The 12509-nt window shown below is 46.9% G+C and overlaps 1 protein-coding gene across 5 annotated transcripts in view; it reads left to right on the top strand.

The window, feature by feature from the left end:
• TMEM181 (transmembrane protein 181) overlaps window positions 1-12509 on the top strand; it is a 150142-nt gene that overhangs the window by 99398 nt on the left and 38235 nt on the right. For all 5 annotated transcript variants that reach the window (XM_029596646.1, XM_029596645.1, XM_029596647.1 and 2 more), the window contains exons 11-13: window positions 9146-9203; window positions 11697-11799; window positions 11899-11950. In XM_029596646.1, coding sequence (XP_029452506.1) covers window positions 9146-9203; window positions 11697-11799; window positions 11899-11950 — 213 coding nt within the window. The remainder of the gene's footprint in view (window positions 1-9145; window positions 9204-11696; window positions 11800-11898; window positions 11951-12509) is intronic.

Genomic DNA, 12509 nt, shown 5'->3' with positions numbered 1-12509 from the left:
CTGGTGGAACCCTGTAAGGCTTTTGGGGTATGGTCAGCTTATTTAGACCGCCTGTCACTGTGCATGGACTGTCCACTGGGTGGGGAAGGGGCCTCAGACAAGAGGACCAAACCTAAAAAGTCTGTGCGCTGGTCAGGCTCAGCGGCTGGGTCTAACGGAAGGAGCCCAACCCCCACTGTGCACCCTGTGGAAAAGGTCTCCCAGGATGACCCTCCCCCACTGCGCGGACTCAGAGACCAGAGGAATCGAGAGACACGGACACTGATTCTAGCAGTGACGAGGTGGGACCGGGGGGATTTTCACTGGAATTTGTGCTGATCATGCATGAAGCATTTCTGGCTTGGAAGCTCACGAAGCATAGAGCCCAGGATGGGAGCGTGGGAGTTCCCAAGCTTCCCCATCTGCTAACTGATGGTCGTCTGTCCCGGGCAATTTTGGCTCGGGAGGATCTAGCGGGTGCAGTCAACCAGCAGGGGAACAACTCCACTCCGCCCCCGAGGGACACCGCTGCAGATCAGGGTGAGGTCCCTCAGATGTAGATACGGGCGACGACGACCAGGATCCAGTAGAACCTAGGGCGGAAGGGGATGACCCCCACTTAGTCTGGCTGTTTAAGAGGGAGAAATTGCGCTCCCTTATTCCCCAGGTGCTTGAGGAATTGGGGGTGAGACCCTTGCTGGAAGATTCCGACAGTGAGGGAGTGAACCCAGTCCTGGAAGGTCTCCGGGGTCCACCTAGTGCTTTTCCCATCCCGAAGAAGATTCAAAAGCTCATAAACCAGGAGTGGGAATCCCCAAAGGCGGGGCTTAAGGTTGGCCGGGCGATACAAAAACTCTACCCGCTAATGGAGGAACATTTAGAACGCCTCAGGGTACCTAAGGTGGATGCGGCTGTATCAGCGGTAAAAGACGACCATTCCAATGGCGGGAGCGGCGGGAGCGGCTGCTCTCAGATGTGCAGGACCGCAAGCTGGAGCTGCATTTGAAGTGGTTGTTCGAGATCTCCTCCTTAGGACTTTGGGTGGCGGTGTGTGCCAGCATGATGCAAAGAGCGTGTTTGTTAGATTCAAAACCGCAGGACCCATCGTCTTCTGGGACTTTGTCAGCTTCTCAGGCGGCTCGGAGGTAGCGGTAGCATATGTGGCGGATGCCTTATATGACTTGGTGCATTCAGTGGTCCGGACTATGGACTCCTCGGTGGCGGCTTGGCGACTCCTATGGCTCCACAATTGGGCAGCGGATGCTTCCTCCAAGTCGCAACTGTGCAGTCTGCCTTTTCGAGGGAAGTTGCTGTTTGGAGAGGATTTGGATCAGATGATGAAATCTCTGGGGGATTCCAACTCTGCTGGAAGTTAGAAAGCCCTACAGGAAATCATTCGGTCCTCGATCCCGTTTTCGGGATTTCCAAAAAAGCAGGTCGGGGAGGAGTGTTCCATCCTTTGGTTCCAGACAGACCTCTTCCCGTACACATTCCTTTTGTGGCTCCAGTCGTCCTGCCAGAGGTGGTTTCTGTCAGGGAACCAGAACTGGGAAGCCTGCCCAATAAAATCAGTCCCGCCCACTCCTCGGATGGGCTCATCGGGGGCAGGTTGTCCCAATTTTACGAGGAGTGGACCAGGATCACCTCTGATCGCTGGATGTTGGAGGTGGTAAAAGAAGGTTATGTCTTAGAATTTTCTCAGCCTCTCATGCCGGCCTTTTTGGAATCGCAATGTGTTTTCCCGCAACAAGTGAGTCGCGGTAGAAGACACACTACAAAGATTTCTGGCCCTGAAGGCGATCATCCCCGTGCTGTCCAAGGAACGGGGGAGGAGACAGTACTCCATTTATTTCGTGGTTCCCAAAAAGGAGGGCACTTTCCAACCCATCCTGGATCTACAGAAGGTGAATCGCTGCTTGAAGGTGCCCCGTTTTCGAATGGAAACACTTCGAACAGTCATCGCAGCGGTTTGAAAGGGGAGAGTTCCTCGCCTCCTTGGATCTCACCGAGGCTTATCTACACATCCTGATTTGCAGCGCTCACTAGAGATTCCTATGGTTCAAGATCCTGGGGTCAGCATTTTCAGTTTCGGGTGCTGCCGTTCGGACTGGCGATGATCCCGCACACCTTTACCAAGGTGATGGTCGTGGTGGCGGCGACCCTCCGGAAGGAAGAGATGATGGTCCATCCTTACCTAGACGATTGGCTGATTCGAGCCAAGTCTGAAGAGGAAGGCGAGCGGACGGTTCTTCCTGTGATCCATTGTTTCCAGTCTCTAGGCTGGGTAATCAACGAAGCGCAAAGTCATCAGACTCCGTCACAGTGTCTGGAGTATTTGGGAGCTCGTTTCGACACCTTCCATGGCAAGGTGTCTCTCGCGAATGACAGGATGTACAAATTGCAGCAACAAGTGCGTCTCTTGTTACAGCTTCCAATCCCCAGAGTGGGATTACTTACAAGTTCTGGGATTCATGGCTTCGACTTTGGAATTGGTGCCTTGGGCCTTCGCTCACCTGAGACCGTTGCAGAGCGATCTGCTATCATGGTGGGACCCAGCGACTGAGCAATTCCAGTTGCCCCTGCCTTTGTCGTAGCGAATCAGGTCCAGTCTGCAATGGTGGCTGTCGGAAGACAACTTACAGAAGGGGATGCCCCTTGAAGTCCCGGATTGGGTGATCGTGACAACAGATGCGAGCCTTCAAGGCTGGGGAGCAGTGTTCCTCAGTCAAGAGGCGCAGGGAAACTGGTCCTTACCCGAACAGTCATGGTCTATCAATCACCTAGAGACAAGGGCAGTCCGCAAAGCGTTGTTGGCATTCCAGTCCCTTGTGCAGGGGAGAATGGTTCGAGTCTTCTCGGACAACGCCACCACGGTGGCATATGTCAATCGCCAGGGAGGAACCAGGAGTCTGGCCGTGGCACAGAAAGCATACCTCCTCTTTGCTTGGGCCGAGCTTTATCTGGAAGGCATTGCAGCCTCTCACGTGGCAGGTGTGGACAACGTGCAGGCGGACTTCCTCAGTCATCAACAGCTGGATCCCAGGGAGTGGGAACTATCCCACGACGGTTGGAATCACATTTGTGCCCAATGGGGAGTTCCCCAACTAGACCTCATGGCGACCCGTGTCAGTGCCAAGACGGACCAGTTCTTCAGCTGAAAGAAGGAAATCAGGGCGGTAGGAGTAGACTCCCTAGTGTGCGAGTGGCCAACCGGAATACTCCTGTATGCCTTTCCTCCATGGCCCCTGATCGGGCGTGTTCTCTGGCGTATAGAGGACCATCCCAGTTTGGTAATTCTGGTGGCACCAGAGTGGCTGCGGTGGTTGTGGTTTGCGGACCTGGTACGGTTGGCGACAGATGGCCCGCTATGTCTAGCTCATCTGCTGAACCTCCTGCGACAAGGGCCAATTTTTTCGGATTGGGAGGATTACTTCTCTCTTGCAGCCTGGTGTTTGAGAGGTGGCAGTTACGGATGAAAGGTTATTTGGAATAGGTGATTTCTACCCTGCTTCAGTCCAGGCGTCCCTCGACATCTATGGCAAACGCTCGAGTGTGGAAGATGTTTGAAGTCTGGTGTGACCAGCAGGGTGTAGTGCCGTTGTCTGTGACCATTCCTCAGGTCTTGGTGTTTTTGCAGCAGGGATTATCTAAAGGTTTGGCTTATAGTTCCATGCATGTTCCGGTTTTGGCCCTGGGATGTCTTGTAGGGCGGGTAGGTGGCAGACCTCTAGCCAGCCACTCGGACATTGTCCATTTCCTGAAAGGGGGTGAAGCACCTTCGTCTTTCTCTTCGTAAGTTATGCCTGGAGTGGGATCTCAATCTGGTGTTGAGGGCGCTTCGTGATCCCCCTTTTGAGCCTCTGGGACACGCTTCCTTTAAAGGACCTCACCTTGAAGACTGTGTTCTTGTGGCCATCTGTTCCGCAAGGCGTATTTCAGAATTGCAGGCTTTTTCCTGTAGGGATTCCTTCTTCGCATCTCGGCTGATAGGGTGTCCCTGCGCACGGTCCCTTCCTTTTTGCCGAAAGTGCTGTCTGCCTTTCATGGTAATCATTCCGTGGAGTTACCCAGATTCCCTGATTGGGCTCGTGACCCCGCTATGGGAAGAGATCTTCATCTGTTAGATGTCTGCCAGGTTCTCCTTCGGTATTTGAAGGTCACTAACTCTTTTCATTGAAAAACAGAAATGACTGCAGAATAAAACCAAACGGCCCATCCAGTCTGCCTAGCAAGCTTTCACACTTATTTTTTCTCATACTTATCTGTTACTCTTGGCCCCTATTACTAAACTTTTGGTTCTAGTTACCTTCCACCCCTGTCATTGATGTAGATAGCAGTGCTGTAGCTGCAATAAGCAGTGCTGTAGCTGCAATAAGCAAGCTACTCCCACGCTTATTTGTTTACCCAGCCTGTGCAATTCAGTCCTTATTGGTTGTTGTCTGAATATAAATCCTCTTTTCTTCATTCCCCTCTGCTGTTGAAGCAGTGAGCTGCGCTGGATATTTATTCCAAGTGAAGTATCAGGCTTATTTGGTTTGGGGTAGTAACTGCCACAAGCAGCAAGCTACTCCCCCACTTATTTGTGAATGCAAATCCTTTTTTCCGCATTTCCTCTTGCCATTGAAGCAAAGAGCAATGTTGGAGATGCATTAACTATGTGTATGTTTATTGAATAAGGGTATTAATCACCAGGTAGTAGCTGTCATTCCCGCAAGCCACCCCCATGCCTCTTCTCTTCATTCACATTCTCTAGACTTTATGGATCCACAGTGTTTATTCCACACCCCTTTGAAATCCTTCACAGTTTTGGTATTCACCACTTTCTCCAGAAGGGCGTTCCAGGCATCCATCACCCTCTCCATGAAGAAATACTTCCTGACATTGGGTCTGAGTCTTCCTCCCTGGAGTTTTAAATCGTGACCCCTGGTTCTGCTGATTTTGTCGTTTACTTTGGATCATTAAAATCTTTCAAGTATCTGAAAGTCTGTATCATATCACCCCTGCTCCTCCTTTCCTCCAGGATATACATATTTAGATTCTTCAATCTCACCTCATAAGTCATTCGATGAAGATCATTCACCTTTTTGGTCGCCCTTCTCTGGACTGCCTCCATCCTGTCTCTGTCTCCAGAACTGAGCACAGTACTCCAGGTGAGGCCTCACCAAGGACCTGTATAAGGGGATAATCACTTCCCTTTTCTTACTCGATATTACTCTCTATGCAGCCCAGCATTCTTCTGGCTTTAGCTATTGCCTTGTCACATTGTTTCACCAACTTTAGACACTATCACCCCAAGGTCTCTCTCCTGCTCCGTGCACATCAGCCCTTCATCCCCCCACCCCACATCGAATACATTTCTTTCAGATTTCCACACCCCATATGCATGGCTCTGCACTTCTTGGCATTGAATCTCAGCTGCCATATCTTCAACCAGTCTTCCAGCTTCCTTAAATCCAGTCTCATTCTCTCTACTCCTTCCGGCATATCCACTCTATTGCAGATCTTAGTATCATCCGCAAATAGATAAACCTTACCTTCTATCCCATCCGCAATGTTGCTCACAAAGATATTGAACAGGACTGGTTCCAACACCGACCCTTGTGACACTCCGCTCATCACCGCTCTCTCTTCCGAGTAAGTTCCATTTACCATCACGCATTGTCTTCTGTCCTTCAACCAGTTTGCTATCCAGGTAACCACCTTGGCACTCACTCACTCCCAAGCTTCTCATTTTATTCACAAGCCTCCTGTGCAGGACCGTATCAAAAGCTTTGCTAAAATCCAAGTAGATAACATCAAGCACTCTTCCTCGATCCAATTCCTTAGTCACTCAATCAAAAAAGTCGATCAGATTTGTCTGATAGGACCTTCCCTTGGTGAAACCATGCTGCCTCTGGTCCAGCAATTCTGCTGCTTGTAGATAGTTCACTATTTCCTTCAGCAGCGACTCCAATACTTTTCCCACCACCGAGGGGAAAATCTGATCACCTTTTTGTGTTCTTTGGAGGTCCGTAAAAGGGAGAAAAGGTATCTAAGGCAATCTTGGCTCGCTGGCTGAAGGAAAAACTTTGCTTGGCCTACATCGGGAAAGATCGCCCCGTCCTGACATTTGAAAGCTCACTCGAGAGCGCAAGCGCGGCTTCTTGGGCGGAGTGTCAGTTGTCGCCTGAGGAGATTTGTAGAGCCGCAGTCTGGTGTTCCCTGCATACTTTCACAAGGCATTATCTGGATGTTAGGGATCTGGACCAAGTGCTTTTTGGAGAGAGCGTCTTGCGAGCGGGTCTTTCGGGTTCCTGCCCATTGTAATGTGGCTTTGGTGCATCCCTCTGGTCTGAACTGATCTGGGTATGTACAAGAAAGGAAAATTGGTTCTTATCTGCTAATTTTCGTTCCTGTAATATCACAGATCAGTCCAAGATCCCGCCTGGGTGCTACTGCCAAAAGACTGATTTACCTAATGGTTAGCTGCTGTACAGAGGGAATCTATAAGAATGATTCTATAACATTTTAGTTTTTGTTATGAACTATGGTTCAATCCTGATTTTCAGGTATTGAGGTCATTTTGTTTCGGACCCTTGAGGGAGCTTTTTTACTGTTCACCCTTGTTTTGGGAATTAGATGGGTTTTTTTGTCAATTGTACTTTGCTTGGGTATCTATAAATACTGATGAGCTGCAGGTGGCACACTTGGGATACCAGTGCCTCGTAGCTTTGCTCTCTGTCTCCATCTGCTGGTGGGAGTGTATAACCCACTGGTCTGGACTGATCTGTGGTATTACAGGAACGAAAATTAGCAGGTAAGAACCAATTTTCCTTTCCATAGTATGGTATAAACTATTTTTTCATATACTCAAACCATGAGGTTGATGTTTTCAATTCCCAAAAATAAATAATTCACCTAAGGAAGTGGTTGTAAATATGTGCTTAAACAAATGCATATTGCTTCATGACCTTTATCCAGAGACGCCAGAGTAGCTGAATGGCAGAGATCAATGGTCTCCAAATGGGCCGTGTCTGGCTTATAATTATTGGTCCTACAAAAGTCCATTTTTATAGTGAATATTTTTTTTTACAATGCAAGTAAAATCACTTAACTTAGTGTTCGTGGCTCAAATCTTGTAATGCTGACAGGAATGTGGGAGATTTAGATTTGAAAGAGAAGCTTTACCCTTGGGGGATTTAGAACAGGGCACATTGGCCTGAGATTTTTTTTTAAGTAGTTTCCTATGGACTTTATTTTGCATTAGAAGCAGCATGTGAGATTCTTTTGAAACAAGTTTTCATAATACAAACGAAGAATATGCAGCCCAAACATTTTGGTATAAAGTAGATATGGTATAAAATAAAATTTAAAAACTTTTTTTGGAAGTTTTTCTCAACTGTGATTGGTAAATTGAATTTTATTCAGGCCCTTTGGTTTATTTAGGCTCAATTTCAAGGTTTTTTTCTCTCCAATTTTTTGAGATACGTAAAACAATTTTTTAAAGAAAATGTTCCAAATAAAAGGACTCTTGGATTGTATAGTATGTAAATTTGTTAGAGCCCTGTATTTTGGTATTATACACATTTTCTCCCCCCATCCCCTCCAGTAGGTGCGTTGTCAAACTTTAGGATAAATGGTTTATAACAGATGCAGTTGATAGACTAAGAGAGATCCCAGTTAACTGTTTACTGAAGATCCAGGTTGTTGCAAGGCTTTAAAACAAAGCTTTACTTGAACAGTCATTCTGAGTAGCAGAATCCAGCTAGTAACATAGTAGATGACAGTAGAAAGAGACTCCCAGGCCCATGTGGTCTGGCCATACTGAAGGATGAATTCCATCGGCCATCCATAGAGCGTGACTGCTTGTGAGAGCTCGCTCCTGATCTAGCATGTGAAAGGGGTGTGCATTCGTTTTGAACGCATATGTAAAACACAACTTATATTTTTAAAAGAGAAAAAAAAGGTTTGAGCAGAAATGCATCGCGAGTTCCAACGTATTCAACATAGCTATGTTGAATACGTTGAACCTAAATAAACACAAACCCCCCACCCTCCTGACCCCCCCAAGACTTACCAAAACTCCCTGGTGGTCCAGCGGGAAGTCAGGAAGCCATCCCTGTATTCCTTTGCGAGGAGCACGTGACGTCGGCATCACGTCGGAGTGACGCGGACGTCACGTGCTCCTCCGCTCCCGGACCCCCGTTGGACCCAACCGGAACTTTTGGCCAGCTGGGGGGGGGGGGGGTCAGGAGGCCCCCCCAAGCTCGCCAAAAGTTCCGGTTGGGTCCAGCGGGGGTCCGGGAGCGGAGGCGCGGAGGAGCACGTGACGTCGGAGTGACGTGGGGTCCCGGAGCGACCTCCTGCCACATGACCTACCTGTCACGTGGTAGGAGTACAAGATGGCGCCGGGGACCATGTGACAGGGGCTGACCAATGGCACGGCAGCCCCTGTGACACAGGCTATCGGCGCCATGAGGAAATCGCAGACGAGTGCAGGGATGGCTTCCTAACTCCCCCGCTGGACCACCAGGGAGTTTTGGTAAGTCTTGGGGGGGATTAAGGAGGGTGAGGGGTTTAAATTTTTATTTAGGGAACCGGTGAACGTATGGACAGACCCTCAACTTATGGAATTCTCCATATGTCCATATTGAACGAAATCGACCCTCAACTTCAACTTATCAACGAAAACGTTTTCTCTGCACATCCCTAGCATGTGAGCATACAAATTCTTTACTTAGTTCATACGCAGGGCCTTTTCCTTCCTATGTCAAACCACCAAACTTTGCAAAGATCTAAATAGCTACAATACTAGTGTGGGCCCCTGGCTACACAAGTACCCTCGTTTCTGCTAGGACTTCTGCTTATTACTCGCAGTCTGCCAGCCTATGAGATGTGAATCTGAAGTTTTGCAGAGGGTGTAATTCCTGTATTAAAGTCTAACTGAGTGCTTTATCAATCAATACAAATTAGAGGTGTGTCCCATTTTTTGTGGCTTTCTATTTTCCTTTTAAGGAGAAAGGAGCTGACTTTAAGGGGAGAGACTCTTGTAGATTAATCTTGAAGACAATAGGTTGAAAGTGCTTTACTATTTTTGAGCGGTCTGGTCCGTTTTACCAGGGTACTTTGCTGTAAGTACTCATGTTCAGCCAGTGTCTTGGTTTTTTTTTCCCTTGTTTGTCTATAGAATGAATGAGCTGCATGATCCAACATACCAGTACAGGGTAGATACAGGAAATTTTCAGGTAAGATCACATTTCTGGCTACACCAACGGATGGGGTAGGAGGTTGGCTTTCTGTTTTGCGGTAATTTCAATGTCGCTTTTTGACAGGACATTACAATGTATTTGTTAGCCGTTTGAGAGTCTTGAATAACGAACGTCATTACAACAGAGCACAGAGCTCTGGATGACCTTTCAGGAGATGACCCCGTTTGACAGTAGGACAGGCTCTGTCTAATGATGTCGGCTCAGGGAAGATCCTCCTGAGCTTTCAAAAAATGCTGATATTTCTTGTGTGGGGTTTTTTTTTGGCACTTAGAGTAGTGGTTCCCAACCTTTTTTTTTTTTTGTTTCATGGCACTCCTGGCACATGGTTCACTTCGTTGTGGCACACTAACCACTTCCCCATCATCACTTTCTCTTTTCTTCCCTCTCCCCCCATCCCTTAGTATCACATTTCTCTTCCCTTCTCTCTTCCTCCAGCCCCCTGGCATTGTCACCTTCTCTATCCCCTCCTCCCATCCCCTTGGTATCATCTTCTCTCTCCCACCATCTCTTCAGTCTCCCAGTCATCATCAACTTTCCTCGCTCCCCACCCCCTGGCATCATCATCACCTTCTTTCTCCCTCCATCTGTTCTCCTCACCCTAAGCTTTCTACTCCTTCCCTCCACCCTCTGGCATCATCATCACCACCTTCCCTTTCCCTCACCCCCAGGCATCATAATTACCTTCCTTCTCTCTCCACCCCCACCATCATCACCTTCCCACTCCAACCACTTCTTCCTCTCCAATTGCTTCATCATTACCTTCTCCTCTTCACCTTCTCACTCCTGGTAACATCATCATTTCTCCACCTTCCTTTTCCTTCTACCCCTCTCTCTCACCCCCTGACATCATCCCTCTCTTTCCAACCCTGGCATCATCACTGTCTCTTCCCTCTCCTTCCACCCCTTGGTATCACCTGCCTTCTCCCTCACTTCCTGGCATCATCATCTTCCCTCTCCCTTATCCTGGCATCATCACATTTCCTTCCCTCTCTCTCCACTCCTCTCCCAAACCAACATAATCATCGTAATCTTCCACCCCCTGGCATCAACTTCTCTCAACAGTCCCTGGCATCATCATCATCACCTTCCCTTTCACTTTCCCCCCTCCTCCTCTCCTTCCCATCCTCATGAAGTATCCACCTTCCCGTCAATCTCCCCCACACCCAGTGGCATATTCAGCTTCTCTTTCCTGACCCCCAAGGCCAGTCCTTGTACAGAAGAAGTCTGTGAGCAGGCTTACCGAGTGCTGCTGCTTCCTCCTTTCCAACTTCCCTCCGCAATCTTAACTGCACGGAGCCAGCAGGTTTCCGGAGTCTACAGGACCCCATGCAGTTTTTGTTGCAGCTGCTCCTGACACCCCCTGCTTGTCGGAGGACATCCTGAAGGCCAGGAGAGAAACAGGAAGTGAGACTGCAGACACGGCACACCTACACTCCAGCCACACAACACCAGTTGGGAAACGCTGTCATAGAGGGATGTCTAGTGGTAAATGAGGATGGTTTGATGACAGTCCATGGAGCAGTCTTCCATTAAGAAATCAGACGTTGTCAGTTTTACTAAAGAGTCTTTGGTAGCTGAGATCTATTGTAATTCATACACCTAACTGTGGCACTTCTTTATTAAATAACCCGTTTCCGTGCTATCTGTGTGACTGCTTGCCAACGTTTGCTTGTACTATTCTCCAAGATCACAAAAGCAAATGAAAGCGTTGTGTTTTAAAGAAACTTTGTTAACTTTTTAGGTTAATTTTTTTATATATTTGCCTCATTTTATTTTATTTTATTATACCTTATCTGTCAATTTTATGAATGTTTGCATATAATCAGCTTTGAACCACTATGTAGGAATGTTAGGAATATAAATGAGTAAATAAAACAAATGTAGCAATTAAAAATAATAGGCTGTGAAGAATGTCTGCAGAAAATATACTTTGTAAAATGAATTAAGCAATAGTCCCAGCCCCGTAGCTCAGGCATTTTGAAAGCTTAAACGTCTCCTTGCAGAGGCAAAGGGTGGACCAGGAAGTATTTGTTCTCAAGTTCAGCTATTTGCCTTTAAGACGTTCAGATCAGTTGGAATAGAGGGAGGTGTCCTGATGTGTGCTGGAGAGGGGACATGAACCCATGGCCCCCAGTTGTAGAGCTTTGTGCATGAAGTTACATGGTGGCAAACCTTTGCTGTCTGCTGTTCAGAAACAGGAGGGAACCACTAGGTCCGTTTTGCCTTTAAAGGTAGATTCCTCTTTGTTCATTTTCAGTAGATGTTAAGGGTCAGATTCATGAATGCTGCTTTCTCATTTTGTGTTTGGGGATGGAGGACGTTAATGAGTCAGATGCTTTGTGTGTTGGAAAACTGTTTGATTGGATGATAATTACAGAGAGAATATTTTGCTCTTTGGACCTGGTTTCCAGGGAAGAACATACAAATGATTTGTGTTTTCTTTAAAACGAGTTTTGTCTCTGTTTCTAGGGGATGAAGGTTTTCTTCCTGGTAGTGGCGTCTGTGTATATATTATACCTTTTGTTCTTAATAGTGCGGGCGTGCTCAGAACTGCGGAATATGCCTTATGTAGGTAAGTAGTATTTAGTTTTTGTTTCTGTTGTGTAGTGCCGTAGAAGTCATTCTCGGGCATTTACATAAGCTCTTTCATGACTATCTCTATTCCTTCCAGATCTTAGGTTAAAGTTTCTAACTGCCTTGACGTTTGTAGTGCTTGTTATTAGGTAAGGATAATTTACAATGTTTTTATTGTCATATTAAGGGTGTTAATCATTGTTCACAAGTAATTGTTTTCTCAGACTTTGATCAGATTAGTTTATTAGAAATGGTTGTAAGATTTCCAGCATAGATTAGTGATGCTGACTTAGTCAAACTCTTTTCCTACCTTGAATAGTTAGGGTGCCTCACAATTTTCTCTTTTTATTTAATGTAAAATACTTTTCAAGTCCCTGATGGTACTTGCAAATATAAAATTGAACTCAGAGGAAGAATGTCAGAAAAAGTTAGAGGTCCATATTCAAAAGCATTTAGTCAGCTAACTCAAAAGTTAATATTTAGACCCACATCCAGCTAAATTATAGCTAGTTAATGAGTTAGGAAGCTAGAATTTATCCAGATAAGTTAGGAGCGATCCAGGGGCGTAACTGAGAGGAGTTGTTAACCGGCTAACTCCAGTATTCAGAGTTAGTTGGATGACTTAGCTGGCTAAATCTCAGGAGTTGTCCTAAAGTTAGGCGGCCATAGTTAGCCAGCTAACTTTAAGATAGCCAGCTATATTCAATA

The sequence above is a fragment of the Rhinatrema bivittatum genome, chromosome 3 (assembly GCF_901001135.1).
Source record: "Rhinatrema bivittatum chromosome 3, aRhiBiv1.1, whole genome shotgun sequence".
NCBI lineage: Eukaryota > Metazoa > Chordata > Amphibia > Gymnophiona > Rhinatrematidae > Rhinatrema > Rhinatrema bivittatum.
This window is presented reverse-complemented; position numbering and strand designations above follow the sequence as displayed.